Source organism: Xenopus laevis, chromosome 4S (assembly GCF_017654675.1).
Source record: "Xenopus laevis strain J_2021 chromosome 4S, Xenopus_laevis_v10.1, whole genome shotgun sequence".
Taxonomy (NCBI): Eukaryota; Metazoa; Chordata; class Amphibia; order Anura; family Pipidae; genus Xenopus; species Xenopus laevis.
In genome coordinates this window covers 70,296,789-70,311,777 of record NC_054378.1, presented here as the reverse complement: position 1 = coordinate 70,311,777, position 14,989 = coordinate 70,296,789, and the positions used below count along the sequence as shown (strand labels likewise).

The following is a 14,989-nucleotide window of genomic DNA, read 5'->3' as shown; positions in this document are numbered from 1 at the left end:
ATAATATCCCAATACTGCACTGTGAGGCTACACTTTTATCCTTACTTTTACTCCTTCGTCTTTTTATTCAGGCCTCTGCCATTCATCTTTTATTCACATCACTGCTGCCTGGTTGCTAGGGTAAATTGAAGCCTAGCAACAGACAGCTGCGAAATTCCAAACTGGAGAGAGCTGCTGAACAAGCTAAATAATTCTAAGACCATATTGTTTCAGAATATAAATGCCTGCGTCATACTAAAGGTTCAATGATGAACTATTTTTTTAATGCCTACATATGTTGCTGAAAATATAATTACCAAAGCATCTTTCAAATAGCTAAAGCTAAATAAAATATTTTATGTACAACTAGCTAATGCTCTCTCTAATTTGGAGAGAGGATTAATAACAGATAATAAACTGAACTGCAATTGCGCTCACATGACTGAAAATACCGTACGGCACAGAGACTTACCACATACTGTGTATTTATCTATGTTGTAAATACTTATCAATGAGTGCTATAACAGAAATACCTCTTCCTGCCTACTGGGACAGTTGTTATGCACAACACAAAATGGTTTTGCTATACAGTATGGCCATGAACTCATCGTTTTTATACCCTTGTTGCTGTACTCTTTGCATGCAATATACCTGCCATGAGGTAGACTGGTCCGAGGAGGTGAGAAGTCGTCCAATTTTATCATACAAGTTACTGAGCAACTCTGCTCCCAGCATCTCATATACATACATGAGTGTGTCTGATATATCGACCCTGTAGAGAGATATAGTCCAGCACAGTTAGCTTTTCACAGACATGAGAAATATTGATAAAGAATCTTTCTAAAAACAAGATAACTTTTTACATTTTCAAGATTCCCATCCTAGGTAACTTCAATGATTTAACACAGTGTTTACTGTAAGTATTTTGCAATTGGCCAAATACTAACAACAAGCTGAATACGATATGAATGAACATGAAGCGCCATTTGCTTATGAAAGTTTCAGGGCACCTGTTCTAAATGATCAACTATAAACAATAATAAATATTTTTTGCAGGTTGTCTTACACTTCAAAAAAGGATTCAAAAAGTATAAATATGTACATAAGAATGTATGTAGCAAAAAGTAAACCTTGAGCTAGCTATTGTATGATAGTTGATATACACTTAGATTGTTCGATTGTATAGGACAGGGATCTCCTTCCTCTTGTATCTTTAATATTTAGCTCAGGGGGGGGGGGGAGTATTTTAATAAAAAATGTCTGACCAAACTGGAATCCATCTTTATTTTATTTTAATACAGGGAAGGGGGAAGGGGAGACATACAACCAACACAAACTTGGTTCACAATTGAAATTGAACAAAGAAATGTGAGGTCTCCAGTGGTCCTCATAGTAGAAGCCGCCAAAGAGGTCAATAAATACATTGTATTATACAGCACCGTACATTGCTACAATATTATATACGACATCATGTCCAACTGCCTCATCAAATTGAGCCATTGTTATGCGTATCATGCATCACGAAGCTCTATCAGTTTAACAGGTTCCATATTTTCTCAAATGTATCCAGACACCCCCTAGGCAAAAAAGTGAGTTTAATGGAAGGGAGCGTTTTATTAATTAAATTTACCTTTTGGGTAACAGTGGAGCGGTTTGTACCCATCCAGTTCACTATACCAGTTGTTTTGCATAATACAGTATGACATGCATAAGTGTTCTGGTTTTGTTCAGGGGTACAAGGTACTCCACAAGACCCAGTAGGCAAGTCTCTGGGGAATGCACTTGGGGAAGTGCTAGATTGTTAGCCAAATATTGAATCACCTCCCTCCAGAAACTTTGCACTGGTGGCAGTGCCATGCCAGGTGCAAAAAAGATGCCTCTGACTATTGGCATCTTGGAAACCTGGATTCTAACTCTCTATCCATTTTTGAAGCTTTGTCATGGTAATGTATAATTGGTGGATACATTTAAATTGGACCAGCCTATCTCGCAGAGAGATTAGATCATTACAGAGTGAGTTGGAGGCCTTATCCCACTGCTCCTCGCTGAGGGCAGGAATTGCCTACTGCCAGTGTCTCTGGGCCCTGCTCAATGGTGAAGGGATTGTGCCTATAAGTTTCTAATAGAGCCTGGAAGTCAACTTTTCCTGCTTTGGATCACTGAGTATTAGTTCTACTGGGGGAGTATTATATGCCACCTCCAAGGAAAACTGAGCTTTAAAGGTATCTATAAAGCTGTAGTTTTGGTTCATTAAGTTGTACCTTCAGTTGTTGAAAAGTAGGGAATACCTGGTTTGTTAGATAAAACAACAATTTAATCGAGGACAAACATGAAAAAAATTGAGCGGAAATTGAAATCATATGTTTTTTTTTGAGTTTTTTCTGCCGAATTCCTAAATTTTTTGGGGCTTTTTTCCCTAAAAGCCCACATTTTTCGGATTTTTGCCCAAAATGTCCAAAATAGTCGGATTTTCGGCCTAATTCCAGCACAGACCACAGAAACTTCCAAATAGGATAGGGACCTCTCATATTGACTATATATATATATACACAACCTTGGTAGGTCTGAGATGGCAGATTTTTTTTTTTGGCTTTTTCCATCCTCAGGGTATAATTAATCTCGAAAAATGTGATGTTTTTTTTTTCACTAAAAATTCTGATTTTATAATAAAAAAAAAAAATCAAATTTTTCCAGTTTTGGCATTCGGACTGTAATAAACAACCCCCTTAATCTTTAATGCAACTGTACTTTGTATTTATCATTGTAATGACCCCTGTCTGTTCTATTACATTACTGTTCTACTGTAGGGTGATCTGTTCATAAGTAACCCTATATTAATAAATATATTCAATACATATATATGCCCAGAATAAGATACTATTAACAGAGGGCTAAAACAGGCAAAAACAATAGACTTAAAGAAATTAAATAGTGAAGTGTATTGTAATTGGTTTGAACAAGGCAGCTTTAAACATATTCTACAGGTCTATGGAATAAGAACATCTCTGTAGATGTATTTATGCAGAAATGATAGCAGTCCAAATTTCCTTCAATAATAATATGCCTTTATTGGGATCAAGGGCATAGACCACAACATAGATTATTTTTTTATGGCACACAAGCTTGACAAAGGGTTTAGTGAGGCCTGAAACATTGCTCTTTGCAGTGAAACAACTGCGGCTGTGCACTTGATCATAATAAAAGCATCAGGTCTGATTTGTACAGTGCTGGTGGCTTTTGAGACTTTTGACAAAGATATGCGGTCTTTAATTTTTATAAACTTGTTTTTCAGTGACAAGTAATTTTTAAAGTATATTTTTTTGCAACTGTTACCTGTATATACGGAATTGCTCCTTCTCATCAGAGGACCAGGAGGCATACTCCTCATCTGCAGGAAACTGAGCCTTCTGTAGCAGCACATCCACCAGCTGAAAGTAGACTGGCCGATAGACCTGCAGATACACTGCCTGTTTCTCTGCCTCAAACGAGAAGATGTCATCCTAAGAGGAAATGGCAAAGGGCACACTTAAGTTGTCTTACTAATGGATAGGATATGCTTTCCAAAGTTTCCAAAAACTAATATTAATTTTGATTTGTAATAGTGTATGCAAAGAGTATATACCACTTACTTGCAAACTGTACCAGAATGTCAGTGTGAGTGAGCTAGTAGTTTCGTTGACTGGGTAATGCCCAGGAATACCAGTACAGAACATTATCATGTTCACAAGTGCAAGGAAGCTTTGCCAGTGATCCACTTGATCCAAGAAAGCCCTGAAAAGACAACAATGGAGGTTCATAATTATAGAAATCATCAGGCTACTGTCAGGATAGTTGTCCTAATTATGTAGGGACCACTTACTACTCAGTTCAGTGCAGCAATATACTATATATGGGATCATGTTCAGGTTTTCTGTTAAAAATAAAAAAATTTATGTTCTTCTTAAGTTCACATTTTCCTCTACAAATTTGAAAAAGTTGAGTTCTACACAGTTTTTTCCCTCGTTTTTCTTAATTAAAGTGGTTGTTTTCAGCACAACTTTGTTTCTAGAACTAAAAATGTATAATTCCGGAATTTAATGACACAATACCACTAAGATATGGTAAATTGTAAAAAGCAGAAAGTCAGAAAAAATGAATTTTAAAAGATGCTTTCTACTATTTTGCCATATACTTCACCACTTGTTTTTTTTCACAAGGAATAGCCAAATCCACAGTCCAGCTCCCAAGGTTTTTAGTAGTATAGTACTTTAAGGGATTCTGTCACGGGAAAACATGAGCATCAGTTAATAGCTCTCCTCCAGCAGAATCCTGCATTGAAATCCATTTTTCAAATGAGCAAACAGAATTTTTTTATATTCAGTTTGGAAAACTGACAAGGTGCCCCAAGCCATGTGACTTGTGAGAATTTGGTTATTTTCTTAAAATGGACATTAATAGAACAGTAACACCAACATTTTTTTTTTAAAAGGAATGGCAATACAATATACTGTTGCCATCCACTGGTAAAATGGGTGTGTTTGCTTCAAGAAACTCTACTATATTTTATATAAACAAGCTGCTGTGTAGCCATGGGGGAAAGCCATTGAAGCATAGGATACACAGTTGATAACAGATACATTCTGAAGAATCCAATTGTATACTACAGAGCTTGTCTGTTATCTGCTGTGTCTTTTCTCCTTTTCCAGCTTTGAATGGCTGCCCCCATGGCTACCCAACAGTTTGTTTATATAAGCTATTGCAGAGTTTCTGATGCAAGCACACAGTTAAATTATATTATCACTACTTTAAAACATTTTAATGTTTTGGTGTTATTGTTCCTTTAAAGGGGTTGTTCACCTTCCAAACACTTTTTTTCAGTTCAGTTGGTTTCAGATAGACCACCAGAAATAAATACTTTTTCCAATTACTTTCTATTTTCTACGTGTGACCAAGTGTAAAATGTAATTTTTCACCTTCTAATGCAGCTCTGGGAGGGGGGTTGCAGACCAGTGTAAACTGTCCTAAATACACTAGTTTCATTTAGTTGATACATTTTTTATCTTTGTCCCTGCTGAGCAGAATCCCTGTGTTTCATTAAAGGCAGCTGTTAGCATTGATACAATAGTTGCTAATAGTCGAGAAATGCTGCTGAAAATGTATCAACTAAATATTGCAAAATTTTAACAGTGCAGAATCTGCACCTGAATTACTGAGCAGACAGACTGAAACACCTGAGACAGGGACATTAAACTTTAAACTTAGATTTTGAAAAAAACTGTAAAAAAAATCAAAAATGGAAAGTAAATGAAAAAAAGTCTTTATTTATGGGGAACAATCTGAAAACAATTGAACTGAAAAGTGTTTGGAAGGTGAACAACCCCTTTAATGAAACTCAAGGATTCTGCTCAGGTACAAAGATAAGAAATGTATCAACTAATGTATCAGTTTAGAACAATTGAAGAGTTGGCAACCCCCCTCCCCCAAGAGCTGCTTTAGAAAGTGAGAAATGAAACTTTACATTCAATATTAGAAAAACAAATAGAAAATATGTACTAATTGGAAAAAGTCTTTATTTCTGGTGATCTGAAACCAACTGAACTAAGAAAAAAAGTGTTTGAAGGTGAACAAACCCTTTAAACAAATGAATAGTTACAAATAATGAATGGATCTACATTTAAAGAATTTGTCCTGGCATAGCCAGCAAAAGAATGAGGATCAACATTAATGCACATATCTTAAAACAGTCCTAGCCACCACCTCACAACAGTGAATGGTTTGTGGAAATCCTTAGTTTAATGAATCAAGCACCAACCCCTTGGATGTTGCTCCCAGTGGCCTCAAAGCAGTGCTTATTTTTGAATTTGAGGCTTGGAGGCAAGTTTTAGTTGCATAAAAATCCGGTGTACTGCCAAACAGAGCCTCAATGTAGGTTGACAATCTACATAGGGGCTACTAAATGGCCAAGAACAGCCCCTATTTGGCACCCCAAGTACATTTTTCATGTGTTGCTCCCCAACTCCTTTTACTTCTGAATGTTGCTCACGGGATCTAAAGGTTGGGGATCCCTGTATTAGACTATAAAGTTATACATATTTGCTATGACTGTATTATCCAGGAATCAAGTTATAACCGTGCATAAAAATCTAAATATTTACCAGTAAATATTAATGAGGCTTACCGGGAATGGTTTTCTCCCAATGCTACCACAATCCGGCAGATCCCATGCGACGTCTCTAGATCTCCATTCTGTACCGCTTGATGCAGCTGGTCCTGCAAACTCATAGCTTGAGGAATCAGTTTGAGGAGAGTGTTCACGTACCTGAGGCATTAATCAAGGACATCGATTAAATGGTACATTCATTCTAAATGTGAATAAGAATGGAAGAATCACTGTTCACCAATCCCTTTTATCTGAAAATATTTAAAGGAAAACTATACCCCCCAAACAATGTAGGTCTCTATAAAAAGATATTGCATAAAACAGCTCATATGTAAAATCCTGCTTCATGTAAATAAACCATTTTCATAATAATATACTTTTCTAGTAGTATGTGCCATTGGGTAATCATAAATAGAAAATTGCCATTTTAAAAAAATAAGGTCCGCCCCCTGGGATCGTAGGATTCACTGTACTCACAAACATACCAACAATACATACATGTTAGGTCACATGAGCCAATTAACAGACAGACTTGTGTCTTTTGCTTCCACACTTCTTCCTGTTACAGTTAGAGTTGTAGTATTTCTGGTCAGGTGATCTCTGAGACAGCACAGAGACCATCACGAAATGGTGGCTCAAGGCAAGAGATGTAAAAGGTTAATATTTACTTAAATATATATTCCAGTTTGGTAAGATTCTTTAATATGCCACTTAATATGATATGAACTATCTGTTGCTTAAGTGTTCATTTTGGGGGTATAGTTTTCCTTTAACACGCTGATCAGCCAATTGCCACATCATAACCACGCCCCTCTATGGCATGGGCCTCTACCTCATGCCGCGCTACATCGCAGCCCTGTCTCCCTGCCCGGAGTTAGTCGGGATGAAAGGTACAGAATTAATTATATGTATGAGGATACAGATGAAAAAAAAAAAAACAATGGTATCAAAAATGGCACTTTTGTAATGATTAGTAAAAGACACTTCATTGCAGTGACATAGAAAGCACATTTCTTTGCAACCAATTTCATCATCATACAGTACATGCAGGGTTGCCAACTGTTTATCCAGCAGCCATTTCTCATGTATAAAAGCAAACGAATTAACCATTACATCACAGAGTTTTTAGGGAAATGTTCTTAAAGGAAAAACTATACCCCAGAACAATGTAGGTCTCTATAAAAATATATAACAGCTCATTTGTAAATCCCTGCTTCATGTAAATAAACCATTTTTATAATAATCTACTTTTACAGTAGTATGTGCAATTGGATAGTCAGAAATAGAAAATCGCCATTTTAAAAAATAAGGGCCGCTCCCTGGGATCCTACGATTCACTGTGCACACAAACAAACCATACATGTTAGGTCACATGAACCAATTACCAATTGCTTAAAATTTCTTCCTGTTACAGTTAGAGTTGTAGTATTTCTGGTCAGGTGATCTGAGGCAGCACAGAGACCATCACAAAATGATGATTCAAGGCAAGAAATGCAGAAGGGCAATATTTACTTAAATATAACAGTTTTGTAAGATTCTTTAATATGCCACTTAATTTAATATAAACTATCTGTAGCTTAAGTATTCATTTTGAGGTATAGTTTTCCTTTAAGATGGTTCTGGACGTGAAGGGGTTTAACAAGCTACTCCCCCAAGATTACAGAAGGAAAATATAGCAACTCTGAGCTCTAATTAAGCCCTTTATTATTGCTAGTGTGAACCCAGGAGTGAGCAGTCAATAAAGCAAAGAGGAGAGGATAAGTGGTTGCTAAGCAACTAGAAGGTTGAGCAACCAATTGGAAAGCTAAATGCAGTCATGATGGGTATCAATTCCCAAGGATGATAAAGGCAGTCTGCAAAATCAGAAGCACAGACCTCGGCCCCCCCCCTCCAATACCTCACACATTCAAAGCCCCAGCCTGAATGCTAAAGACAGAAGGCTGGGGGTAGGGTAGGTGTCAGCCGAAGAAGCAATATGTACAGTGACAGCAAGTGAATTCAATTTGTACAAACCAAAACACAGAAGCAGCACACAACGAGACAATAGGTTACACTAGTCTGTGATACAACCAAGTAATGAATTTGAATTCTTCTTAACCAGCAGTTTATTTATATAGTATGGTAGAACAGAAAAGAATAGAAAAAAAGACATTTAACTATATGGGGCAAAGAAGAAAATGCACAGCAGATGAATTAGGTTTCCCTAGAGCTATTTCGGTTATATAGGCTATTTTTTGCGAAACATTTAGTATTTTGAAGTCTGAAGAAATATCAGTTTATGCATGCAGAAGAAAGGAAAATATGGGAGCAAAAAAAAGTGCCTTTCTCACAAACATCTAACTGGTCTGGACATTTCTCTTACATAAAATGTGGTTTTGTCTATTTTGGGTTAATCTTTAGCTCTGCTGAATAAAAATGTTTTGGTACATCCCTAAGATTTGTATTCGTATATGATCCACACTTTGTTTTTTTGTTTATAATAGACATGGACACAGGATATGCATGGAAGTTTGAGAAGAATGAAAATGTTCATTTTGATTATGCCATTACTGATAAAATATATTTTTCTTTTATTCAACAAAATATGCTTACTAGGTTACAGAAAATGAACTTAAACTAAAAGTTATGCCCTATTACACTGCAGAGTGTAGAATGTACTCAGATTTGAAACGTCAGCAAAGTCCAGATATTTAAAGGGACACAAGCTACAGTCCATTTGTAATTATTAGTTTCCAAGGCAAGACTACACTATTTACAATTACCAATGAACAAACAAAATTTCTTAGAAAATAATTTCCTTACAGTTAGTACATGGTTCTGGGCATTGCCATATTAAAATGGGGTTGTGTCCTTTTAATGGGGCCTCCATCCCCAGACTACATAGAGATGCGCAACTTAACATAGAACAAGTCACACTTTAGAGCTTGTAGACTGTCTCCTTAATATTAAGGTCAGAGATATGACGTAAGTGAACGATACACATACAGATGCACAATTATATTATTTTACTAGCAGTCACAGATCATTTCCATCAAACCATACTAAGGCTAATCGAAGGCTAATGCCACAGCATATTCTCTACGCCCATGACAGCCTCTCAACAGGTTCCATGGATTTTTGTTGGAAAAGTAGGTAAGTGCAGTTGTGTGCTTTTCCCCCCAGAGACACATTGTCAAACAGAAAAGTGCTTAGACCTGCACTTATGTGCATTTGATGGGAGCCAATGATGTGGTTATGGGCCCGTATAGAGTTTAAAAAAATTAAAAGAAAAAAAAGGGGTTCAATTTTGTTTTGACTGAACATTAAGGATTCCTCCAAGCCCAGCACTATATTTATCATATTGGCCCTCTGGGGCCTAGTCCCCCGACAGATCGCTTTCCTTATTTGAAATTGATACCAATGTATGTATATGGGCAGATTTATCAAAGGTCGAAGTGAATTTTCTAATTAAAAAACTTTGAATTTCTAAGTATTTTTTGGGTACTTCAACCATCGAATAGGCCAAATTCGACAAGAATTGAAAATACTTTGGATATTCGACCATTCGAAAATCGAAGTACTGTCTCTTTAACAAAAACTTCAACACTTCACCACTTTAAACTTGCTGAATTGCTATGTTAGCCTATGGGGACCTCTTAGAACCTAGAGCTAAAATTTGGCTAAGTTTTAAAAAGCCAAAGTTTTTTTTTTGAAAATCGTTGGATCGATCGATTAAATCGTTCAAATCGATAGATTCCAACTATTGCTACGATCGATCAAACGATTTTACTACGACCGAAAACGGCCAATTCGATGGTCGAATTTTGAAGTTTTTTCGTTTTGTTCTGGGCTCTCTGCCAAAAAGTCTTATTAAATGAAGGTTCAGAAACTTTGTATCTTTTTCTGGCATATGTCCCATAGGTGTTTGATTACTCAAAACAGTCAATACTCTCACTGGTTCCACCATAGCTCAGATGTGATGAGAACCATACTATCCCAAGGGCACACCAGTGATTTCTGACATAATTTTAGCAATGGATGTAATAAAGTTGGATTGACAAATCCATTTGTTACAAACAAATTATAGACCTGAGCAATTAAAAGTGATTTTTCTCAGGTGCCTTAAAAAGAAAATTGATATGGGAAATAGTAAATACACAAAGTGTAGAAAACACCAAGAAAAGTATCTAACATTTCTCATTTGTGAGGTCAGATGAGAGACTAAAAAAGTTTTTAAGTTTTTGAGAATACAGCCTTCACTGAAACGCACAAGGTGCCTTGGGCTCTATATAATTTCATTATATTTAAACATGTACAGATGTGGTTTACTGAAAATACTTTATTTCCTATTTTTTTATTTCAAGCATGTATATGCAGGATGATTCCCTATCCTTTCTGTACAGCTGCACCTTATGTTGCTTGCATCTTCCTATACAAGGCTTCAATTTGTTTATATTTCTCAGTATAAAAGCCTTACAAACATTATCACCTTAAGATAGCAAATAACTGTATAAAAACCCTATTGGTGGTATAGGTCTTGACAAAAACAAGACAACAAAAAGCATTTTAAGAGTCTCACCTTTGCGCATCAGGTTGGGAGATTGTGTTTACCAATGCCTCTACTGCTGAATCAAAGAGTTCAGGATCCCGCAGTGCAGAGAAAGCAGCAAGAGTCAGTTCCTCACACTCTGTTAAGGGTATTTCAAGTTGAGCCCAGCTAGAGAAACATTTCAAGACTTTCTGTTTGACAAACCCTGGTGTGTCACTTTGCTCTAAAAGCTGACGTAAAAGGGGGAAAACACAGGTGCACTCCTGTGCTAGTGAACAGCGCACAATTCCTTTGCGATAAGGTGGCAGGCGACTAGTCTGGAACTCCTCTGGCAATACTGTTAGCAGTTCTAGAAGTGCCAAGCAACGGGACCCACCATCAGTCTGGCCATCCTCTTTTTGAAATACCCGCACCATATCAGAAACAGCATGTGGCCAGGTATCAGGCATCGTGTTGAGTGCCAAAGAAGCCAGAGCAACACATAGTCTAGTCAGCACTATTTTAGAGCCACTGGCAAATACAGAGATCTGTGCAAAAAGCTGTGACTTGAGGCTCTCGTACTGCTCTGCAGGGATATCTCCCCAGTAGCGGGATATCTTGATATGAAGGGCACTGGCACCAAAGTACTGAATTTCAGGCACTTTCCCTCCATTTAGTAATTGCCAGCTGAACTGCCAAGCTTGCGGAGATATCTGCGCCTGCATTAACCATTTCTGTGCCAGGTTCTTGTTTTCAATATTAGGATCATAGTATAACTGATGAAGTGCCTACAAATTAAGGAAAACAGAAAATGAATGACATACAGTCCACAAAGGCAGGGCAATATACAGAAAGCAAGTACAGGGCATTCGACTGCATAAACCCCACAGAAACCAAACAGATGAATGCAGCATGGTTTACCACGTCACTGCATTTAAATAAATAATTGTAACACCATTCCACTGGCATTAATACGGTGCCATGGTGTGCAGGGTGATGTCAAGACACACACTAACTTTTAACCTAATCTTTCACAATAAAACTACATATTTTAACAAAATTACCACATTTTCAGTCAATGTAATTTATGAATGCGGTTAGGGTCCATTTAAAATATTTATATTGATTTTCCTTTCCCTTTAAGCATCCTCCAAGCGTGCTTGGTTTCACAACCTGTTTATAAATGTGTGATTCATTTCTATCCCAGCACACTCCAGCCTATGAGGTGAGAGCAATGCACTGGTCAGTTGAAAGGAACTGGTAATTTGGTTGCATTAGCAATGCTCTCAAGAGGCAGAGGATGCTGCAATGGAGGTCCAAATAAAAAGACAGTGAGACAAAACATAGTTCATAAACACAATTCCAATTTTTGCAACCTTTAACAAATCTGCTGGTCTGCATTATAAACTCTTAGGAACAGACTCGCTAACATAGAAATAAAAAAAGAGTAAATCTATCCCCCAGTGCGACTGAAAGCGCAACTCGGATGGGCAGATTTCTAAAGGTGAGCAACATAGTTTACACTATCTGTAATAGTTGATGTAAAATAAATTGGGGAATTTGTAATATTGCCACAATCATGAGGAGTTCTGTAAACAAAGAGCTATGTAATAGATTTTACACATTGTATTACTTACTCAAGTCAGTGGGACATATCAGAATGGCTGGCACACAAACACGACTGTGCTAAATGCTATGTAAACATCTGCAGCATTTTTGTTCCCACAAACACCACCCTTTGCTCTGCTAAAAACTTGCATTAAAAACTGACATGGTTTTATGAACTCAAACAGTTTTACATAACATTGATGTAGTGCAGTTTGGTGTATTTCAATGCTTCTTTGCCATAAGATGAAAACACCAGGGCTGTTCATATACTTTTTCTGAACCCTACACCAATATAGGGGGATATGGGGCAACAAGGCACGATCAAGGGTTCAGGATAGTGTAATCCTAATGTTGGGAAAAAAATACTTCAGTCTTTACTCCAGTGAAGCTTTCAATCAAAGTTCTCACATACTAGGGCCAATTTTATCAGGCACCGTATGCTATAGAATGGCCAATTATAAGCAACTTTTCACTCGTCTTCATTATTTACTTTTTATGGTTTTTACATTATTTGCCTTTTTCTAACGACTCTTTCCAGCTTTCAAATGGAGGTCACTGAAACCCCTCTAAAAACAAATGCTCTGTAAGGCTACACATTTATTGTAATTGCTCCTCTTTCAATCCAGGCCTCTACTATTCTCTACTTAAACAAATCAGTGTATGGTCGTTAGGGTAATTTAGACCCTAGCAATCAGATTGCTGAAATTTGAAACTGTAGAGCTGCTGATTAAAAAGCTAAATAACTAAAAAAACACAAATGATAAAAAATGGAAACCAAATGCAAATTGTCTCAGAATATCACTCCCTACATCATATTAAAAGTTAATTTAAAGATCAACAACCGCTTTAAAAGTCCTGCTTGTATTTGAATAAAAGAATACCTGGTGGAAATCCATGCAAGAACTAGAAAAACATATCAGCTTCTTACAGACAGAGCCCTGGCTGGAATGGAACCTAAGACCCACCAGAGACGATTTTAAAGGAGAAGGAAAGGTTAAAACTAAGTAAGCCTTATCAGAAAGGTCCACCTAAATATACCAGTAAACCCTCAAAGTAGTGCTGCTCTGAGTCCCCTGTCAAAAGAAACACTGCATTTCTTTCCTTCTATTGTGTACTCATGGGCTTCTGTATCAGACTTCCTGCCTTCAGCTTAAACCTCATTGCCCTGGGCAAGAGCATGCTCAGTTTGCTCCTCTCCCCCCCCCTTCTCTACTGTAATCTGAGCCCAGAGCAGGGAGAGACTCAGGCAGGAAGTGATGTCACACCACATTAATACTGCAGCTCCTATCCTAAACAAACAGAGAGTTTCTAGAGCTTTTTACTCAGGTATGGTAAAGCATTCTACAGAATAAATATAGCATTCTAGCTTGCACTATTGCAGCTAATCTATTGGCAATAAAATGCCTCCGTAGCTTTCCTTCTCCTTTAAGAACATCACTTCCAACTATAGGTTTCTTTACACATTAGAAAATGCGATTCGGTTTATATAAGCACATTTGTAGGATACTGATAGAAACAATGTAACTATGCTGTAAATAACAATGATAACATGGGAAGACATCTGACAAACCACTGAGCTGTGACTGCCAAGAGGAACTCTCAAGAGACATTGTGTATTCTCTATAGTCTATACTATTCGGTCAGGGTTGTCAACAAAAGAGCTGCAGAGAGTCCTCATCCCCCTCCTGGAGTGGCAGAGCAAAGCACAGCTGTACACTGCGTCAGTCACTTGTTCTCCCACTGTACAGAGAGATGTAGTTCTACCCAGTCTTGATCAGGAGCAAGAGAATACTGCACAGCCACACGTTGGTTTCCTGAAAGAATAACGGGCAATGGAGCTGCTTGCGGCTGTTGAAGCAGAACAGATCTGCTGATGATCAGGACAACTCACCTTTTCCACATTGTCCATTGTAAAGTCCAGGTTGTGCTGCTCCTCCCTTCTCTCCATGTCGGAAACCTTCACCTCCCCTCAAAAGGAGGGGACTAGTGTCCCAGTGAATATGATGCGAACCCCTGTCTGGCCCTTAGCCCCTATTAACCGCGATTACAAAATCCAACGTGACGTAATAGCGAATGATCAGCACATTTCTCCCCTGTCAATTCTGCCACAACAACCGAAGCCCTCAGATTCCTGTACAGAGAAGACTTGACAGTCAATGGCCGCTTCATCTCCGAGCAGCTGCATGCCATCCAGCTTTTAGCGAAACAGTGCCAAGTCTTAGATTATAGCCCTCTGGCCGCTATTTAAATGTCCCGCAGGCATCGCAGCTTAAATGTCCAGCTCCTCTGCATCTGCCGGTCCGCTCTCCCTGAGTTTCGTCACAGTCTCGCGGGATGAGACTGTGACGTCACGGATACCCTGTCTAAAAGCGCAATGAGTCTCCAGCAACACGGTTTCCAGGTTGGTGATTTTCCAGCCAATTAATTTGGCTACTAAATTAAAGCCCAGGCTGGTTTTGAAAGTACAAATTAGCCAATGTACGGATTTGGGCTACTTTTTGGGCCTTTATCTGGTTTGTACTTTGGAAACCAGCCAAAGTTTTTTTTTTCTTGCCCTAATGTGCCTGCGTCTCCCAATGCATGTTGGGTGATGTAGTTTTTGTTTAACAATTTGCCGACTGGCAAGTTTAATGTAAGACTACAATACCCATCATGCAATGGAACTGACTTTGGGCTCCGAATCCCAGTCTCCCATCACTCTTAAGCTCCCCATAGACGCGACGATTCTTCTTGCCGAACGACCGATTTTAGGGAAG

At 38.0% G+C, this 14,989-nt stretch overlaps 1 protein-coding gene across 3 annotated transcripts in view; it reads right to left on the bottom strand.

Moving 5' to 3' along the window:
• The window catches only part of ipo13.S (importin 13 S homeolog), a 44,759-nt gene extending 30,167 nt beyond the window's left edge, over nt 1–14,592 (bottom strand). The window contains exons 1-6 of one of the 3 annotated variants that reach the window (XM_018260820.2): nt 14,125–14,592; nt 10,677–11,413; nt 6,137–6,277; nt 3,609–3,750; nt 3,313–3,479; nt 631–751 (exon numbers count right to left, since the gene is read on the bottom strand). In XM_018260820.2, coding sequence (XP_018116309.1) covers nt 631–751; nt 3,313–3,479; nt 3,609–3,750; nt 6,137–6,277; nt 10,677–11,413; nt 14,125–14,181 — 1,365 coding nt within the window. In that variant the 5' untranslated portion in view covers nt 14,182–14,592. Of the gene's footprint in view, nt 1–630; nt 752–3,312; nt 3,480–3,608; nt 3,751–6,136; nt 6,278–10,676; nt 11,414–12,262; nt 12,756–13,114; nt 13,289–14,124 lie in introns of those variants that run through there. The other 2 variants (XM_018260822.2, XM_018260823.2) reach the window with 2 other exon arrangements.
• Between the last annotated feature and the right edge of the window lie 397 nt (nt 14,593–14,989).